General features: G+C 42.3%; 2 protein-coding genes across 4 annotated transcripts in view; one reads left to right on the forward strand and one right to left on the reverse strand.

Annotated features, from left to right (window-relative positions):
- Nucleotides 1–15,748, forward strand: part of CD96 (CD96 molecule) — a 94,866-nt gene that overhangs the window by 29,143 nt on the left and 49,975 nt on the right. For all 3 annotated transcript variants that reach the window (XM_049628156.1, XM_049628154.1, XM_049628155.1), the window contains exons 4-5: nt 1,248–1,458; nt 4,515–4,570. In XM_049628156.1, coding sequence (XP_049484113.1) covers nt 1,248–1,458; nt 4,515–4,570 — 267 coding nt within the window. The remainder of the gene's footprint in view (nt 1–1,247; nt 1,459–4,514; nt 4,571–15,748) is intronic.
- ZBED2 (zinc finger BED-type containing 2) lies at nt 9,903–11,363 on the reverse strand. The gene has a single exon (XM_049628157.1). The coding sequence runs from the start codon at nt 10,898–10,900 to the stop codon at nt 10,247–10,249; it is 654 nt and encodes a 217-aa protein (XP_049484114.1). The 5' UTR covers nt 10,901–11,363; the 3' UTR covers nt 9,903–10,246.

Consider the following 15,748-nt stretch of genomic DNA (forward strand, 5'->3'; position numbering starts at 1 on the left):
CTGAGTTTCATCCCAGAACAACTGAGGTAGAATCTGCAGAGGAGAAACTTGGTGTGTCAGAATGTTTTCAAAGCAACTCAACTGAGAATATTCAGTTATTTATAGAAGAATGAGATCATAACCCTTCCTCTATCCTTGTGCCCCTCAAGCGTCCCCTCATCACCAGCCCTTAGCACATTTACCGACACTGACCAGCACGATGATTGCCCAGCGATCTCGTCCATGGAAATTCTGGGTATGGCAAGAAGAATAGGAGCTTTCCTTTATAAATGCACGAATGGATATGGAATAGAAGAACCAAGGGCTTCAAATAAACTCTGATTTGTGGAATTTTAATTAATATTCAGAGTCTACCCTTTATGTGTCCTCTATGAAGATAGCATAGAAATAAAAAAGAGAAGGGCAAGGACCATGACTAGTCAGAGGGAAGGAGGCAAGAAAGTGCCCAGGGCACAAAATTTAAGAAGGCACTTACTCTCAGATACCCACCCTGCACTGATAGGGTCCTGAGAGTGAGTGCTAAGAGCCTCTTTACTTCATCCTGGTCCTGACCCCATGGGGAGCTAAAATGAGACCTTTTCCAAAGGAAAGGTGGAAGGGAGGAAAACCATAATCATCCGGTCCAGATGAAGATTTAATTAACAAAACAGATACAGCACATCTTAGCATTAGGATTCTTGAACTTTGGGGCACCTGGGTGGTTCAGTCAGTTAATCGTCCGGCTCTTGACTTCAGCTCAGGTCATGATCTCACGGTTTATGGGTTTAAACCCCACATCAGACTCTGCACTAGCAGTGCAAAGCCTGCTTGGGATTCTCTCTCTCCCTCTCTCTCTCTCTTTCTCTCTCTCTGTCTCTGTCCCTTTCCCGCCTGTGTGCTTTCTCTCTCGAAATAAATAAACTTAAAAAAATAGATTCTTGAACTTGAAATAATAATTATGATTTTTCATTAGCCCAGTGCTGTGCCCTGCAAATCCCACTGCTGATATGCACCTTATGGAAAGTTATGAAGGGGAAGTTCTAGTCAGAGGAACATCAAGTTTCTATTCTTGTTAGGAGAGGGCGACTCTAGTCATTGAAAGTCAAGTGTAATGATCTTTTCTCTAGTAACATAGCAAATATCTCTTAATTTCACTTCTTCATCCATCACCTGTATTTTTTACAAGATACAAATGAATTAATGCATGTGAACATCTAGTCTGGAGCTGACACGATTGAGTGCTGAGTAACCAGGAATATTTCTTTCAGCAGGAAGATAACGGAACTCAGGAAGCATGTATCACCCAAGGTCACTCCATCAGCAATTCCACACTATTTAAAGACAGAGTCAAGCTAGGTACAGACTATAAACTCTACCTCTCTCCAATCCAAATCCACGATGATGGCCGGAAGTTCTCCTGCCACATTATGGTCAGACCTGGTAAAACCTTGAGGAGCTCCACCACAGTCAAGGTTTTTGGTAAGAGCTTCCGTTCTCTGGACTCCCTGCCGTCCTCCTGTCCATTTTTCCTGCCTTGTTCTCTCCTACAGAGAAAGTGCCCCGGTCTCTGGAGAGCAGCCCCGCAGGGTAGCTATTCTAGAGCTCTGTTGCCCTTGATACTGGCATTCATGTTAGGGGTGAGGATAAGGGTAGGGAGTTAAAGAATGAGGATTGAGTTAATAGAATAAAATCACACTGAAAGCCATAGAGTGGCCAGTCTCCTGGTGACTACTCCTTATTTACAACTTTAATGTTTCCTGAGAATACTGGGAATCTCTTTAATTATAGCTGCCAAAATCTAATTACTGAGTTGTCTAATTGTCTTGGTTGCTTGCTGGAGTGAGGCAGAATAGGGACAGTGTGAGAAAAGGAAAACGATAAACACAGCTCCAGAGAAACTGCAGGAGTCCCCCCACCCCCAGCAGGGCCAGCTCCTCAGTGAAGGAGCCTGCAGGATGGCCCTCTGTCCCTGCATCCACTGAAGTGTGGAGCGGAAATATCCACGATGGCCCACTCAAGTTTCACAGGCTCTGCGGGGAGCAAATTTGCGGAAAATGTGAAAATTCTATTTTGCTCAGTGAGGCCAGGCGATATTAGTAAATATAAAATCCAAACCCTTGGCTTTGGATTGTTTTCATCTTTGTCCCCAAGAACTGTGTTTTTTACCAAGTCATTTTTAAGTGAAGGCAAAGAGAAAAGCAGTGATGTGGATGAGCCATTAATTGTTTTTGCAAATGAGGGAACTGGAGAGAAAATAACCTCACAAAACCTGAGCACACGAGCTACTAGATTTTCCCTCAGTTCTCTGAATGACCAGACAAATGAATAATCTTTGTTTTCACTTAGAATCTTACGGCATTATTAATAGAGATCAGAGAATTCAGTATTTTGAGGGAAATACAAAGACTGTAGTTCATAAAGATGGAGGCAGCTACAGCCAAGATTTATGTAGTTGGAAGTCTCTTGTAGATATTCTTATGTCTCTCTCTCTCTCTGGCTCCCTTTCCTTCCCTCCCCCTCTTTCCATCTCTCCTTGTGGATGGTCTAAGAGATAATTGATCACCCCTAATGATCATGTTGCTTATGGAGCCTGAACAGTGCTCTGTGAAGAGGTGGGAAAGACTGTTCATTTCTTTCATCGATATCGCTGTCGGCTCACTTACTGGGGCGTGACTGTCTTCGAACAAACACAAAACTGACTCATCTGGCCTAACTTTAGGCACATCAATGGAGGCAGCTATCCAGGATGTGAAAACACGTGTCGATTCTAAGCTGGGCAAACCATGTCCGGTTTGACCAAGGGTTATTGCACCCCAACTTGATCTAACTGCCTTGTCAACACTTAAACCACACCCTCTATCTCTCTGTGGCAGAGACTTCCGTCTTAGTCTTGAATGCTTTTTGATCTTTCACATCTTACTCTTATCACCCTGTCTGTGTCTACACCTCTCTGTCTCTACGTCTCTGTTTCTTCCTTGATGTCCTCTCAGTGGATGCTTAAAAATAGGAGATTCTGCCTGCCTGTTCATTCGATTTTCCCTGCTTCCTTTCTTTCCCCTTTAGCAAATGGGCCAGCCAGGCTGTGCTTGGCCTGTCTCATCCAGTCCTTAGACTCTTTGTGTGTGCCACGAAGTATATATCCTAGTGGCCCTGGCATGGAAGTATAATACATGTCTTATTCCGAAACCACTCAGCAGTCCTCGGTGATTCCTCAAATAGGACAAACCAAAAATAAAAACTTGAAACTTCAAAATAAATACCCAAGTGTAGCACAGACCCACTGCAGTGTGGTTGCCCTAAATCCACTTTATTTCTTCGTCCTGAATAACACCTCCATCTGTAACAGTGCAGGGGCCAGAAGCTTCCCTGGCTCCTTTGCTACTTCTTGCTCTCCTCTCACTGATCTTCTTGACTTTACTTTCCTTAGCAGGGCATCACCTGCTATCCCAAGTTCGCTCCTGCCCCCTTCTAAGCCCTTAAACCTGATTGTCCTGAGCCTCAAAAGGAATGTCTCTGTAGCACCCCTGCAACTTTCAGTAACTGTTCTTTCTTTCAGGTCCTTCATTCCAATGGTATCTGTTGCTAATATGAGGTCAGAATGGCCAGAATACCCCTCCTCGCATTAGTGATTTCGGGTCTATCTTGGTTTGGGTTCCCCAAAAGAAAATACTGAGACAAGGATTTGAGTTAAATTAATTTATTTGAGGAGTATTTATTGAAGGAATTTATTGGGGGAAGCATCAGAAGAGGAGTCAGAAAGCCAAGGAAGGGAAGGAAGATAATGAAATATACGTGAACATGCCAGTTACCAGTGTGGGCTCAGAGCTCATTCCCACCAGGGAACTCTGGGGGAATACACATCAGAGTTCTCCCAGATAAAGGTAAGGAAGTTGGGGTATTCTCCAGCAACTCCCTATCTGTTCTAGCCATTAGCTCACTAGACGTCCAGTTTGCCCTGCTTGTGGACTGAGTGAGCTCCCATAGGCCCAATAAATCCCTAAGAGAGGGTCACAGGTATGCCCAACAAAAGGCCTTCAGCAAGTAGAGGCAAATGCGTCTAGATGTAACAGACACTGACAGCCTGCGACAGGCTTACTATTTCTCCAGTGGTTCACAGACAGCCTTGTCTGCTGCACTCAAGCACTGACTTGAAGCCACTTTGGTTCAACGTAATGTACTCAATGTCTACTTTGTGCTGGTCACTGGCAAGTTCTAGAGATGGAGGGATGAATGAAAATAGGCTTCAGGGCACTTACAGTCTAACAGGATGTCAAAATCACTGAAATATCCTCCGATGTATTCTAAAATCTGTATTTTCCATGAAAATGTCAATTTCTTAAGGACAGTGAAGTTGATTTGTCCACCTTTGTTTCGTAGGCCTTTAGCATACAGCTGGGCACATAGTGGATGTTTAATTAATATTTGATGAATGATGAATACACACACACACACACACACACACACACACACACACACACTAGTGGCCAGGTAAGATGGTATTCAGTGACACTAATTGTGTTTTATTTGCCTTTAAGCTAAGCCAGAAATCCCCATGATTATGGAAAATAACTCTACGGATGTCTTGGGAGAGGTGAGTCACATTAAAGCCTTTGAAAATCTATAGTGTAATATGCCAAGGTGTGTTTGGTTACATCATTGTCAGAATATCTTCTCAAAGGACCTTATTCCTTGGCCCTCAGCCAATTAATTGCTAGTGAGGAAGAAGAGAAGCTGAGTTGATTCTAGAGCCAAGTGGAAATCCTTACTTTCTGACTTAGGGCTCTCAGAACATACGATCTGTAATCCTTAGTCCTTAAATTTTCTGGAAGAATCATCTCAATAGTTTAAACTTCTCTTTAATGAAAATTGGAGAAGCTAGGGAAGGAAAAAATAGGACAGAAAGCAGTGTGAATCTTAGTGTTAGAATGAGGCTTTTGTTCAGCTGGCATTTAATTCATTCTAATCCACTTGCTGTACCGGCCCTTCTTATAGTCTTTGGTTTGAAGTAACAAGAGGAGAGGTGCCCTTCTATACTCCTTCAGAACCCTGCCTATTTCTTAGGCAGTAGGAGAAAGGGCAGGTGAAAAAGGAAAGTAGAGTAGGGCTGTTTGCCTTCAGTTTCTTGTAAGTGATTCCCAGCCTTGAGTCACTGGGATCTGGGCTCACTTGCCAGCTCTTCTTGTTGGCTGTGACCTTGGGCAAATTACTTCACATCTTTTTCTATCTTTTTCTATCTGTATGAAGAGGATAAGAAGAACATCTGCATATTGTTGTTGTTCTTAAGAATTAAATGAAATACTGTATGAAAAGTTCTTAGTATGCTCTATGGCATATATTAAGTGCTCAGTAAACATTATTACTGTTGTTTTATTGTTATTACTACTATGTGTGTTAATCAGTTGTCTCGGGGCATTTTGACTTAATTCAAGCTTTTCGAAATCCCAAATAAAATAAATATTCTTGTGAACTCTCAAACATTTTCTGCTACATGAGATGAGAGAAAATTATACTCATATTCTAATTTCTTCTAATCCTGAGAACACTACATAACTTATGATTTCTGATCCTGCTGAATATAAGTCATTTAATTTGACAGCTATATACAAATCATAGCTCAAACTCTATGGGATGGTTTTAGATGGGCATATATTTGTGTCTTTTGTTGATTTTGTGTATTAGTCTCTTAGATAATTGCTGTTATAGTCCCGAGTATATGAAAAAAAATTTAAATTTTTTTGTTCTTCCACAATTAACTCCAATTTTATTAGTGGACATCATTTCAATAGTTTGAATAAAACTAACAGTCTAACGGCACGTTTGGTAGGTATTTTTGTTTCTTATATGGTTCTTCTTATATGGTTCTTTATGCCAATGTTTACAGGTAATAAGGACTCAATCAAGATACAGAACCGTAAGATTGGATCCTAGAATTCCAGTTTAAAAAAAAGGACTTTCTCTTACATGTTATCACATTTCTTCTTCTGTACCCATGCTTACCTAGGTGCTGACTAGGACAGTCAGAGAACCTTCCTTCCTGGGGAATTAGTAAATAATCTCTCACCAACTCTATTTAACCAGCGACAGGACACGGCTTGTCTGTGGATCTTTTAACATTTTGCCAAACGTTAGTAATTTCTTACTCTAATATTCTTAGAGTTCCCATTGTATTTTTAATAGCTTCTTAACTCTTCAAAGTCCTTCCACATGCTTTTATTGAGTGATGCTCTGAAATAGGTGGGGCATCCATAATTTTACAGATGAGAAATGGTGGCCTGAAGAGTCTACACAACTGGCTGAGTCACTAATAAAGGGCAGAGCTGGGATGAGAATTTAGTATGCCCATAACCAGGTAGGATGATATAATGAAAGGAGACCATGATTCAGGGGCAGACAGAACTAATATCAAATCCTAATTCGACCATTTCTTGGCTACATATCTTCATCCAATAGTTAACTTCCATGAGTCTCAACTAAGTCATCTAAAACTGGGACCAGGATTAATATTTCATGGGACTCTTAGGGGAATTAAATTTACGCATAGTAATGGAGTATATTGAACATAATAGATGTCTCAGGAATATTTCTTTCCTTCCCATTATTTATCATTCACCTGCTCCCTTTCATCCACTGTTTCATCTGAAGATATATTCATAAATCTCCTATGTGATTGATTTTGGGAGACAGTATGTGATAATGAAAAAACAGAACATAGATTGTGGAATCTGATAGACCTGGGTCTGAATTCTCCTCTATCACTTATTAACTCTGACCCCTGGGACCTCAGTTCCTTAGCTTCCTCATCAGTGAACACGGACAATGATCTCAACCTCCCAAGAGTGATATAAAGATCAAATGAGAGAACACATGTAAAGTATCTGCCATCTGGCAACCATAAGTATTGGGTATGGTAACTTCCAGCCTGACCCTTCATTTCTTAGAGATTAACCAATTCAACCTGCACTTACTGCATGCGTACTATGTACTACATATTCACTCCACCAGCAGCCCTTGGAGTTAAAGTAATAGGGATTTGGTCAGTTATGAGTTATGTTTTCCAGCATTACTAAAGCAATGAAGTTTATGGTTAATTTGGTTTTCCTGAAAAATCAAAAAGCTCCCAAATTATTCTAACCATGACACTTCTCAGGTTTAGACATGCCAGCAATATCCAGAGAGAGTGTTACTCCTGTGGATGTCATGTTCTTGTGCATTCTGGGGGCAAAGCTTCACCAGGGCTCCAGCATGGCATGCAGGCTCGCCTCCTCAGCTGAGATGGAAAAGGAGTCTTTAGCTGAAACCTCAGGGCCCCTTCTTGTAGCAGACACAGTATTCGAATAAAAGATGCTGGCCCAAAGAGCCCTCAGCCCACAGACCGTGGCCCTGAATGGCCTACTCTGATGATGTAGCAAAAGAAGGCACAAGAGAGATACATGAAAACCCCAGAGTTTATTCAACAGTTCGGTCTTTCCATGAACCACATACGTCTCTCTTTTATACCCGGGCTTTCTGCTTTAACCCCTTCATCTCCATGGGTCTTGTCCTCATCACTCTCTACCTTTATTATGTTTGACAGAAGTTAAGTGAAAAAATATATAAAGAGAACTACCTAACATGAAAGATAGGAAACAAAAGTAGCTGGGGTTAAAATGCCTGGAAAGGAAGAGAAGTGAAAATCATAAGAGCCATGTAAAACAGACACCATAATCTAAAAACACACATTACCATTCAGCAGGATGGTTCTGGTGTCTGTTTGCAGATTTTGATTGTTGCTCTTTATTTAATTGTGGTTTTGCAAAGCCTGAATCTGTGGATTCTTTGACCTTCTTAAGCTTCATTTCAAATGTATGGGTGTATGTGTGTTTAACATTAGGTATTAGAGCTTCTTCCTCTCCCTCCTTCCCTCTGACCTCCCTCCCTTCTTTCCTTTCTTTCTTTCTTTCTTTCTTTCTTTTTCTTTCTTTCTCTTTCTTTCTTTCTTTCTTTCTTTCTTTCTTTCTTTCTTCTTTTCCTTCCTTCCTTCCTTCCTTCCTTCCTTCCTTCCTTCTTACCTTCCTTCCTCTCTCTCTCTTCTTCCTTCCTTCCTTCCTTCCTTCCTTCCTTCCTTCCTTCCTTCCTTCTTCCCTTCCTTCCTTCCTGGAATCTTATGGAACAATAAGGCTCTGATTCCCAATGTCCAGTCATGGGACTCTCAGTGGCCCTCATCATCATTTAGAAGGTGAGAGTCCCTGAGTTTTTACCTTAGCTGGAGAGGGCCCTAAAAATGGCACCACATCCCTTTGGAAAACCATATGGGAAGTGAAACCTTTAATATCAGGCAAGTTTCTAGAAAAAAATAAGGAGATTACAAGCCTACAGTACAGTCTGGGATTTTCACAAGCTATGTTTGGACTTGTGCTTGTTCCACAAACAGCTCACAGGGAAAACAGATCTGGGTGTTAGAGCTGCTGACAGTCTAAGAATGAGCAAGCAGTAAGAGGGAGCCACACAGGTGAGGACAGAGGGAAGCAAGACCCCATTACTACACCAGGATCTTGTCCACTTTCTGGGAGGCTGTTGCCCATTAAGTGCTTGGATCTATCTACAAGATAATGAGAAACTGTCTTTATTAGCTCTTGTCTCCCCAGCTCCCACCATCCCTCACTCCACCTCCAACCCAGTAAAAAAAAAAAAAAAAAAAAAAAAAGGTTCTAGAGGAATCATCCAAATAAAAGTCAGCTCCAACCCAAAGGCCACAGTCATTGCCACTTTGGTTTAATCTATTCCTGAGTAACCATATTAGGCATACCCTCAATAGATTGTTCTTTCCTTATGGACTGGTAGGTTTCCTTTTTTCAAAGCATCTTTGAGTATTTAAAAACGAACAGTTTTTTTTAATATTTTTATGTTTATTTATTTATTTTTGGGAGAGAGCACATGCGCGTGCTCCCACAAGTGGGGGAGGGGCAAAGAGGGAGACGCAGAATGTGAAGCAGGCTCTAGGTTCTGAGCTATCAGCACAGAGAACAATGCAGGGCTTGAACTCACAAACTGTGAGCTCATGACCTGAACTGAAGTTGGACACCTAACCGACTAAGCCACCCAGACACCCCCAAAATGCACAGTTTTTTTTTTTTAAAGTCAGGGAACAGTTGGCATGTAGCCAGCATCTCAAAGGCAGGAATAAAATCCAAAACCTACTGTTCAAATGAATGGGTGGTCTGTGGGGACAAAACTAACGCAATTTAACTCATTAAAATTGACCTCAGAACCTCAGAAAATGTTCTCCGCCCTTCAGTCTCCCAGATAGTCTTCATCTCTCATCTTTCCATGGTGAATTTTTGAGGAGGGATCTGTCTCTCTTCTGCCATGTCACACTTCTTCTCTGTCCCTTTTTCTTTCTTTTTTGGTTTTCTGCCTCTGTTTTTTATTTCTCCTTACTCATCGCCTCTCTCCACCTTTCTTTTTTCCTTTCTGAGTTTCTCTCCTCTCTTCTTCATGATCTCCCTCTTTAACAGACCTTAATATGAAATTAGATTATATTTTTAAATATTTATGAATAAGTTTTTACCTCCTCTATTCTTAACGTTTCTTTCGAGTGAGCTGAAAAGTCTTTAATTTTCTCTGTGCTGATTATACATTAATTACGTACGTGTTGCATGGTTGAAAAGACAGGACTCAGTTTCTGCTGGTGACACAGCTTTAATGTAAGCAGACGATACAACACAGCACCAGTGGCAGAAAAGACCTACATCGGATGGGTCCCGAGAACTCAGGCTCAAGCTTCTATGTGCTTCCACAGCTGGGCCCCACAGAACAAGCCCTGTACCCAGTTCTCCAATCACCAGCAGTATGTGTGCAAAGGCCTCAGCCCCAGGAAGCCTCAGCTCTGCTCGTGGCAGAGTCCCTTAGAATGAGCTGGTCACATAGGTACATTCCAGCTACCTGGCCAACCTCAACTATCAGAACCCTCAGCTCCGCAAACCAAGTGCTAGGCATAAATCCCATTATTTTCACTCATCACCACTGACAGTATGGTCCATTCTGCACCCAAACTCACAGACCCATGGTAGCAAAACAACATTGATCTTCAGTTAATACATTTTGAGGTTTTGATCAGGACAGCCTTCAGGGGCCCTGTAGAAGTATTTGGTCAATTGAGAACTGCTGAGATTAACTCCTATTATGCACTCTTTCTCTTAAAAACAAAATACTTTATATTTAAGCTAAAGTGGCTCTTTGCTGGGAGCCTGAAGTCTGTGTCTTCAGAATAGATACCTCCCAGGCTGATTTAAACAAAATGGAAAGGATGAGCTGCTGCAGGCTGCTCTTGCTCCCTCCGACAGGCTTCCTTCTCAGCTCTCACCTTCCACTTCATCTCCAGGATGGCCCTTTCTACCTCTTCCAGGGCTCGCTCTCTCCTTTCTACTGCTCTCTCCCGCCATTCCACTGCCCTCTCCCTCCTAAGCACCTCCTTTTCCCTTTGGCTGGCCCACAAAGCCAGGGTCCCCAGCTGTTCCAGGAGCCGGGCCCATTCACCCTCAATACCCATGGGGAGCTGGGGCCCCTGGGACCTGGAGTCCTTGCGCTGCCCCACCTGACCATGGCCAGTCTTCTCCAGCTCCTCTCTATGCATGCTCTTCAGATGTTTCCACAAGGCTGTGGTGCCCACGTTAACCCCCGGGCCGCGGCTCACCTGCCTGCCACACAGGCGGCAGGTGGCATATTGGTTGGGGTGGTGGCCAACACGAACAGGGGCCAGGTGGAAATATTCCCAAACCTCAGAAAACCGGGACCCCTTGTTGTTTGGCAGAGAGGTGGGCATGGCGCTCGCGAAAGGGCCAACCGGTTCTCCCTTCTCACTGATTGCCTCTTCCTCCTTCATCTCAAGGTCTCCTTTTGCCTTCATCCTGGTTCCCTCCTCTTCCTCCTCTTCCCGCCTCATCCTGTCTCGTCTTTTAACAGCTTTCCTTGAGCCAGAAGTCTTGGCTGAACCACAGCTAAGGCAAAAATGAGTAATTGGGAAGGGACTGCAGTAACTCTTGGGGATTCACAGCAATGGCCAAAGGCTGGCCACACCTGGTGTGATGTTTCCTCCTTTCCCCTTCACGGGAGAGTCAGGGTGAGTCAGAGCCACACAAAATGGCCTCCGAGGCCCCCAGGTACATTCCCTCCAGGCCCCAGATATGTATTGATCCCTCCTTGTGTACACCAGAACGACAACACAGATTAGTCCAGAAATTACAAAGTTCTTCAGTGAATTCAGGGTTCTCTACATCAACCACTTTCACGAGTGGTTTTTGAATATTGAAAATGTTAGGTTTTCTCCTGATTGTCCAATGTTTCTGGCTTCCAATGTTTCTATGGCCCTGGAGGTCTACATATGGGTTTTGGAGGTTCTGAACCCTCAGGTTGCTCGGGAACCCCAGGGCTGGGGCAACACTTGTCTTCCTCAGTGTAGGCAGAAGCAAGCACAGAGAGATGCTGGTGTGAAAGACACTCACACTTCCTAAGAACTGTTGGAACAAGCAGTCCAAATGCTGGGTAATAAAGTTCCCAATGTGAGATCGGTTTGCCCTTAGCAAGGTCCCTCTGGGGCTGAGATTCCAAGAATTCCAGCAGACTTAGCTGTTTTCAGCAGGAGGAGCTGGCCCACGCAGAGGAGAAGGACATAGAGCACATCTCAACCGACTTGTCTCCCAGCAGTCCTCAGCAAGTAGCTTACACTCTGCCTTCCCAGGGGAACCATCACCTGCAAAGCCAATAGCTGATAAGACCTCCTCGACAGCAGCTTACTCTAGATGTTTGGCTTTTGCACCCCATTTAAGTAAATAAATGGACAATTAAATTTTTAAAAATAGCCTGTTTTCTCCCTCCTTTTTTGGGTCATTTATTAAGTGATTGAGAGCTTTATCCGCCAAGCTTTGCAATCCCAAACAGTTGGTAAACACTCTCCTCCCTCCCTCGGCCCCACAGCCCTACAAGTGGGTACTTACAGGCAAGCAAGGCCCCGAGCTTGTCTCTGATGGCTTTGGTGCAGGGTGAGTGCTCCCACACACTGTGGGTAGCTATTAGCTGACTTCTGCCCCCAGGAGGAGGGCACCCACAGGTCCTGTTCCCTCCCACTTCCAGGGAGGATACCTTTCCAAGTGGGCATGTCTCTGCCTGCCCACACAAAGATGCACACATTCCTCTGTACCCCTCCCCCACCCCGGAAAATAGATGTTCTGGCAAATGTTATGTAGTAAAACAATAAGTCAAGCACCTACTAGTCTTGGTTCTGTTTCCAGATAACTAGATCATCTGGCCTCTCAAGCAAAGAAAAATATTTAAAAGAGGGAAAGGGTGAGGTTTCAGCAGAGAAACCACACGCCCCAGTAACACCCGTGCTTTCAAATGTTCTGTCCAGTTGTCAGACCATGAGTCTCAATTTTTGGTTCAGAAACTCCGGATGTTGTAAATACAGTCAGTAGAGAAGCCGGGTAGCCTGCACAAAAGGGAAGATGAAGTGAAAGGAATCCTCCCAAGTTGAAGGAAATGTGACAAGTTGAGAAGCAGATTTGCGGTTGCTTTTTATTATATTATGTAACTAGCATTGGAAAAGCTGAAATGTTATTGGCTTCTATTCTCAGTTGGAGTGAAATAAATGAATAGTCACAATTTAAGTACAAATTTTATATTTACGTATATGCTATATTTATATATGTATATTTTGGAAGGAGAACCTACCAAGAGGAGACAGGAACATTTTAAAGAGGGTGTCTGTGGAAGAAAAATCCTTGAGTTATAGAAGAAAAGAGAAATGGCAGAGTAGAAAACATGCCAAGACTGAAAGACAAATTTCAAGTGAAGAAAGAAGGTTGAGGGGAGGAAAGACTCCAAATAGAAATGAAGAGTTGGTAAACGAATAGGGGAACTTAAAAAAAAAAAAAAGATTTCTCTTTCTAAACTCAAAAGCTATTTTTTTTTTAAATGAATCTACGAGAAGCCCTTTTGAAAAGGCTCTGCCCAAACTTAGGCAAACTGAATCTGGGCTGACTTACAAATGGTCAGCATTTGAGTATTTCAGCTGTGGAAATAAGGAAATGATCATTCTTACAGCCAGATTTGGACCTACTTTTCCTGATTCCTCGGTCTCCTCGTGCTACAACCTTCCACTGGCTTCCCTCTACTTCCAGGACAATGTGCCCAACTCACACATTGGCCTACGAACCCATTCCGTCTGTCAATCTTTGTGAATTCCCCGCCACTTTCAACCACAGACCACCTGTAGCGTCCAGACCCATCTCTTCCCTGACTGCAAACTATTACTCTGCTTTCTAAGTTATTCCCAGAATTCACCTCTTTCTGCTCTCCTACAGAACTGTCCAAATACTTTTTGCCACTTATTATATAATTCTTTGTGCTATTGCTCACATATTCCATGTGTACCGAGAAAAAATGTGTTGAAGAAACCAGTTTTTCGCTTGTCTCATGGACATGACAGCCACACCGTAAGTGAGCGAGTGATTCTGACTCCTCAGCAGAAGAATGTGTGCGTGTGCACTTGTAGGTGTGTGCACAGACTCTTGTGCGTATATGCTTCATAGTTTTTTTTTTTTATTTCACATGTTTTTCTTCCTACTCATGTGGAAGGTCCTACTCATGTCTGCTTGCACAGCAAAACCATATAAGCTTGGTGTTTCATAAGAGGTTTTACTTCAGTTTGAACTAGTTTAGTCTGTGGTTTTTCAATTTTAGAGAGACTGGGAGGTGTTCAGGACATCAAGCACATTCCAAAACAAAGTCGTGGAACACAGTCTGGAGGTGGTATAGAGTATTTGAAATCTGAATCGCTCCATAAAATCCGAGTTCAGAGAATCCACTAGAGTTAAAGCTTTTTAACGTTTTTATTAAATTGACAAGAGATTTCTTCAGTGAGCCAGTTGCTTTTATAATATAATGGAACCCCTACTTGTTCCTGATATTACCATATCATCATCTTATGGTAGGTTAACCGAGCATGGAGAAAATGAGTCATGAGAGAGGTTAAAAGTATTGGCATTAATAAAAACCTTTACAACTTGTTTCTTAACATTTTACATCCTTTTGTGGGTCACTTGAAGGTAAACATCAATCTTTGGCATTTCATTGGATTAAATAAATTGCACTCTCTTTCTTTCACTAAATAAGAATATATTTTAGGGAACCTGGTTTTATTTTTGGCTTTCTAGGACAAAAAGTGACATATGTCACGGGTTTTTATTCCTGTCACACGTCTCCATTGTCAAGTGTGGCATGAATGTGAAAACTGGGAGCTGCAGCGTTCACTACCCACCATTTTGGATTCCACAGATAGTCGCTTCTGAAAGTCTCATGTTTGCCTTGGGTTTTTGGTAGTGGTGTGGAGGGATGCTAAACTGCACTTCAGTAGGATCTCACCAGAAAATTCTACTTTAGTGTCCTTCAATTTGGTGTTTCAGCTCTGCTCAGGACCAGATTCTTTGGGTGCAACTAGTCTGTGAAGAAATTGGCACACCATGTATTACGTATGGCTAATTGTTCTTTACTAGTTAACTAGTAAATTCATCAGTTGTGGAAAATATTTGAGAGCTAAGAACCAAGACCAGTCATATATGAAATACATACATCTCTTGATGAGACAACAAACAACTCTACATGGTATTATAATTGGACGGTGTTGGGGTGCTTGGGTGGCTCGATCAGTTAAACATCTGACTCTTGATTTCAGCTCAGGTCATGACCTCATGGTTTGTGGGATCGAGCCACACATCAGGCTCTGTGCTGACAGTGCAAAGCCTGCCTGGGATTTTTCTCTCCGTGTCCCTCCCCTGCTCACATGCATACACACTCTCTCTCTTTCTCTCTGTCTCTCAAAATAAATAAATAACATAAAAAAAAAAAAAAACACCTCATGCAGTGGCATGTTTAAAAAAAGATTGAAATACAATTTTATAGTGTCTCAGATAAAATAATAATAATGAGATCCAGTAATTCTTTTTGGGTATTTTCACCAGGATTTTGAAAAAAAACACCATCTCACAAAGAGCAAATAATGGTGTTGGAAATAAAACATAACTAAACCTATCTCTAAGCTACCTGTTCTGTTTCTCTCATATTTCAGTACAATGTGTTTTACCAGAAAATACCTTGGACTGGAAATGGGGTAACTTAGTTCCCAGTTGTGCCATCAACTACATTCCACTCTCTTTAACCATCCTGTGATTTCTGTGCCTTGGTTCCCCCATCTGTCAAATGGCAATGATAAGTTGTGTCCTACCCCACCCTAGAGGACCGTTAAGATGATAACATGAAAAGTCAATTGCATAAACTCTTTACAAGTCAAAAGTGAGATATTCACAATAATGGTTTTTGTGGTTATTGCTGCAAATAATACTTTACATTATTTGGGGAATGGAAACAACCCAAATGTGGATATCTTTTAGCTTAGAGTGTAACAGAATATTCTTTTCTGGTCTCTGACTGTTAGAGCTTCTTCCTTTTTAGTCTTTGGCTTCCATTTAACACTGTTTTATTCTTCTTGGGTAGAACAGTGATCTTCTTTTTCCAAAACCCAGAGTCCAGACTTGCAATATTAGTCTAGTCCTAGATTCTTCCCAAGTTGACCTATGCTTCCAGCCATGAGTTCATGACATGTCTATAGGAGACAGTCTATTTGTAGCTCACTTTTTCACATAAGCTCTGAAAGGTAAACATAGCCTTGTTGAAAGTGTAGAAAATTGTTTTCTGCCAATTTGCCCCATGTGACAGTTGGCCGGGATGTAAGGGGTAC

The sequence above is a fragment of the Panthera uncia genome, chromosome C2, assembly GCF_023721935.1.
Source record: "Panthera uncia isolate 11264 chromosome C2, Puncia_PCG_1.0, whole genome shotgun sequence".
Lineage (NCBI taxonomy): Eukaryota > Metazoa > Chordata > Mammalia > Carnivora > Felidae > Panthera > Panthera uncia.

Bases quoted from the DNA above. Each gene is read 5' to 3' on its own strand.
- ZBED2 (XM_049628157.1), bottom strand. From the start codon at position 10,900: ATGAGGCGGGAAGAGGAGGAAGAGGAGGGAACCAGGATGAAGGCAAAA.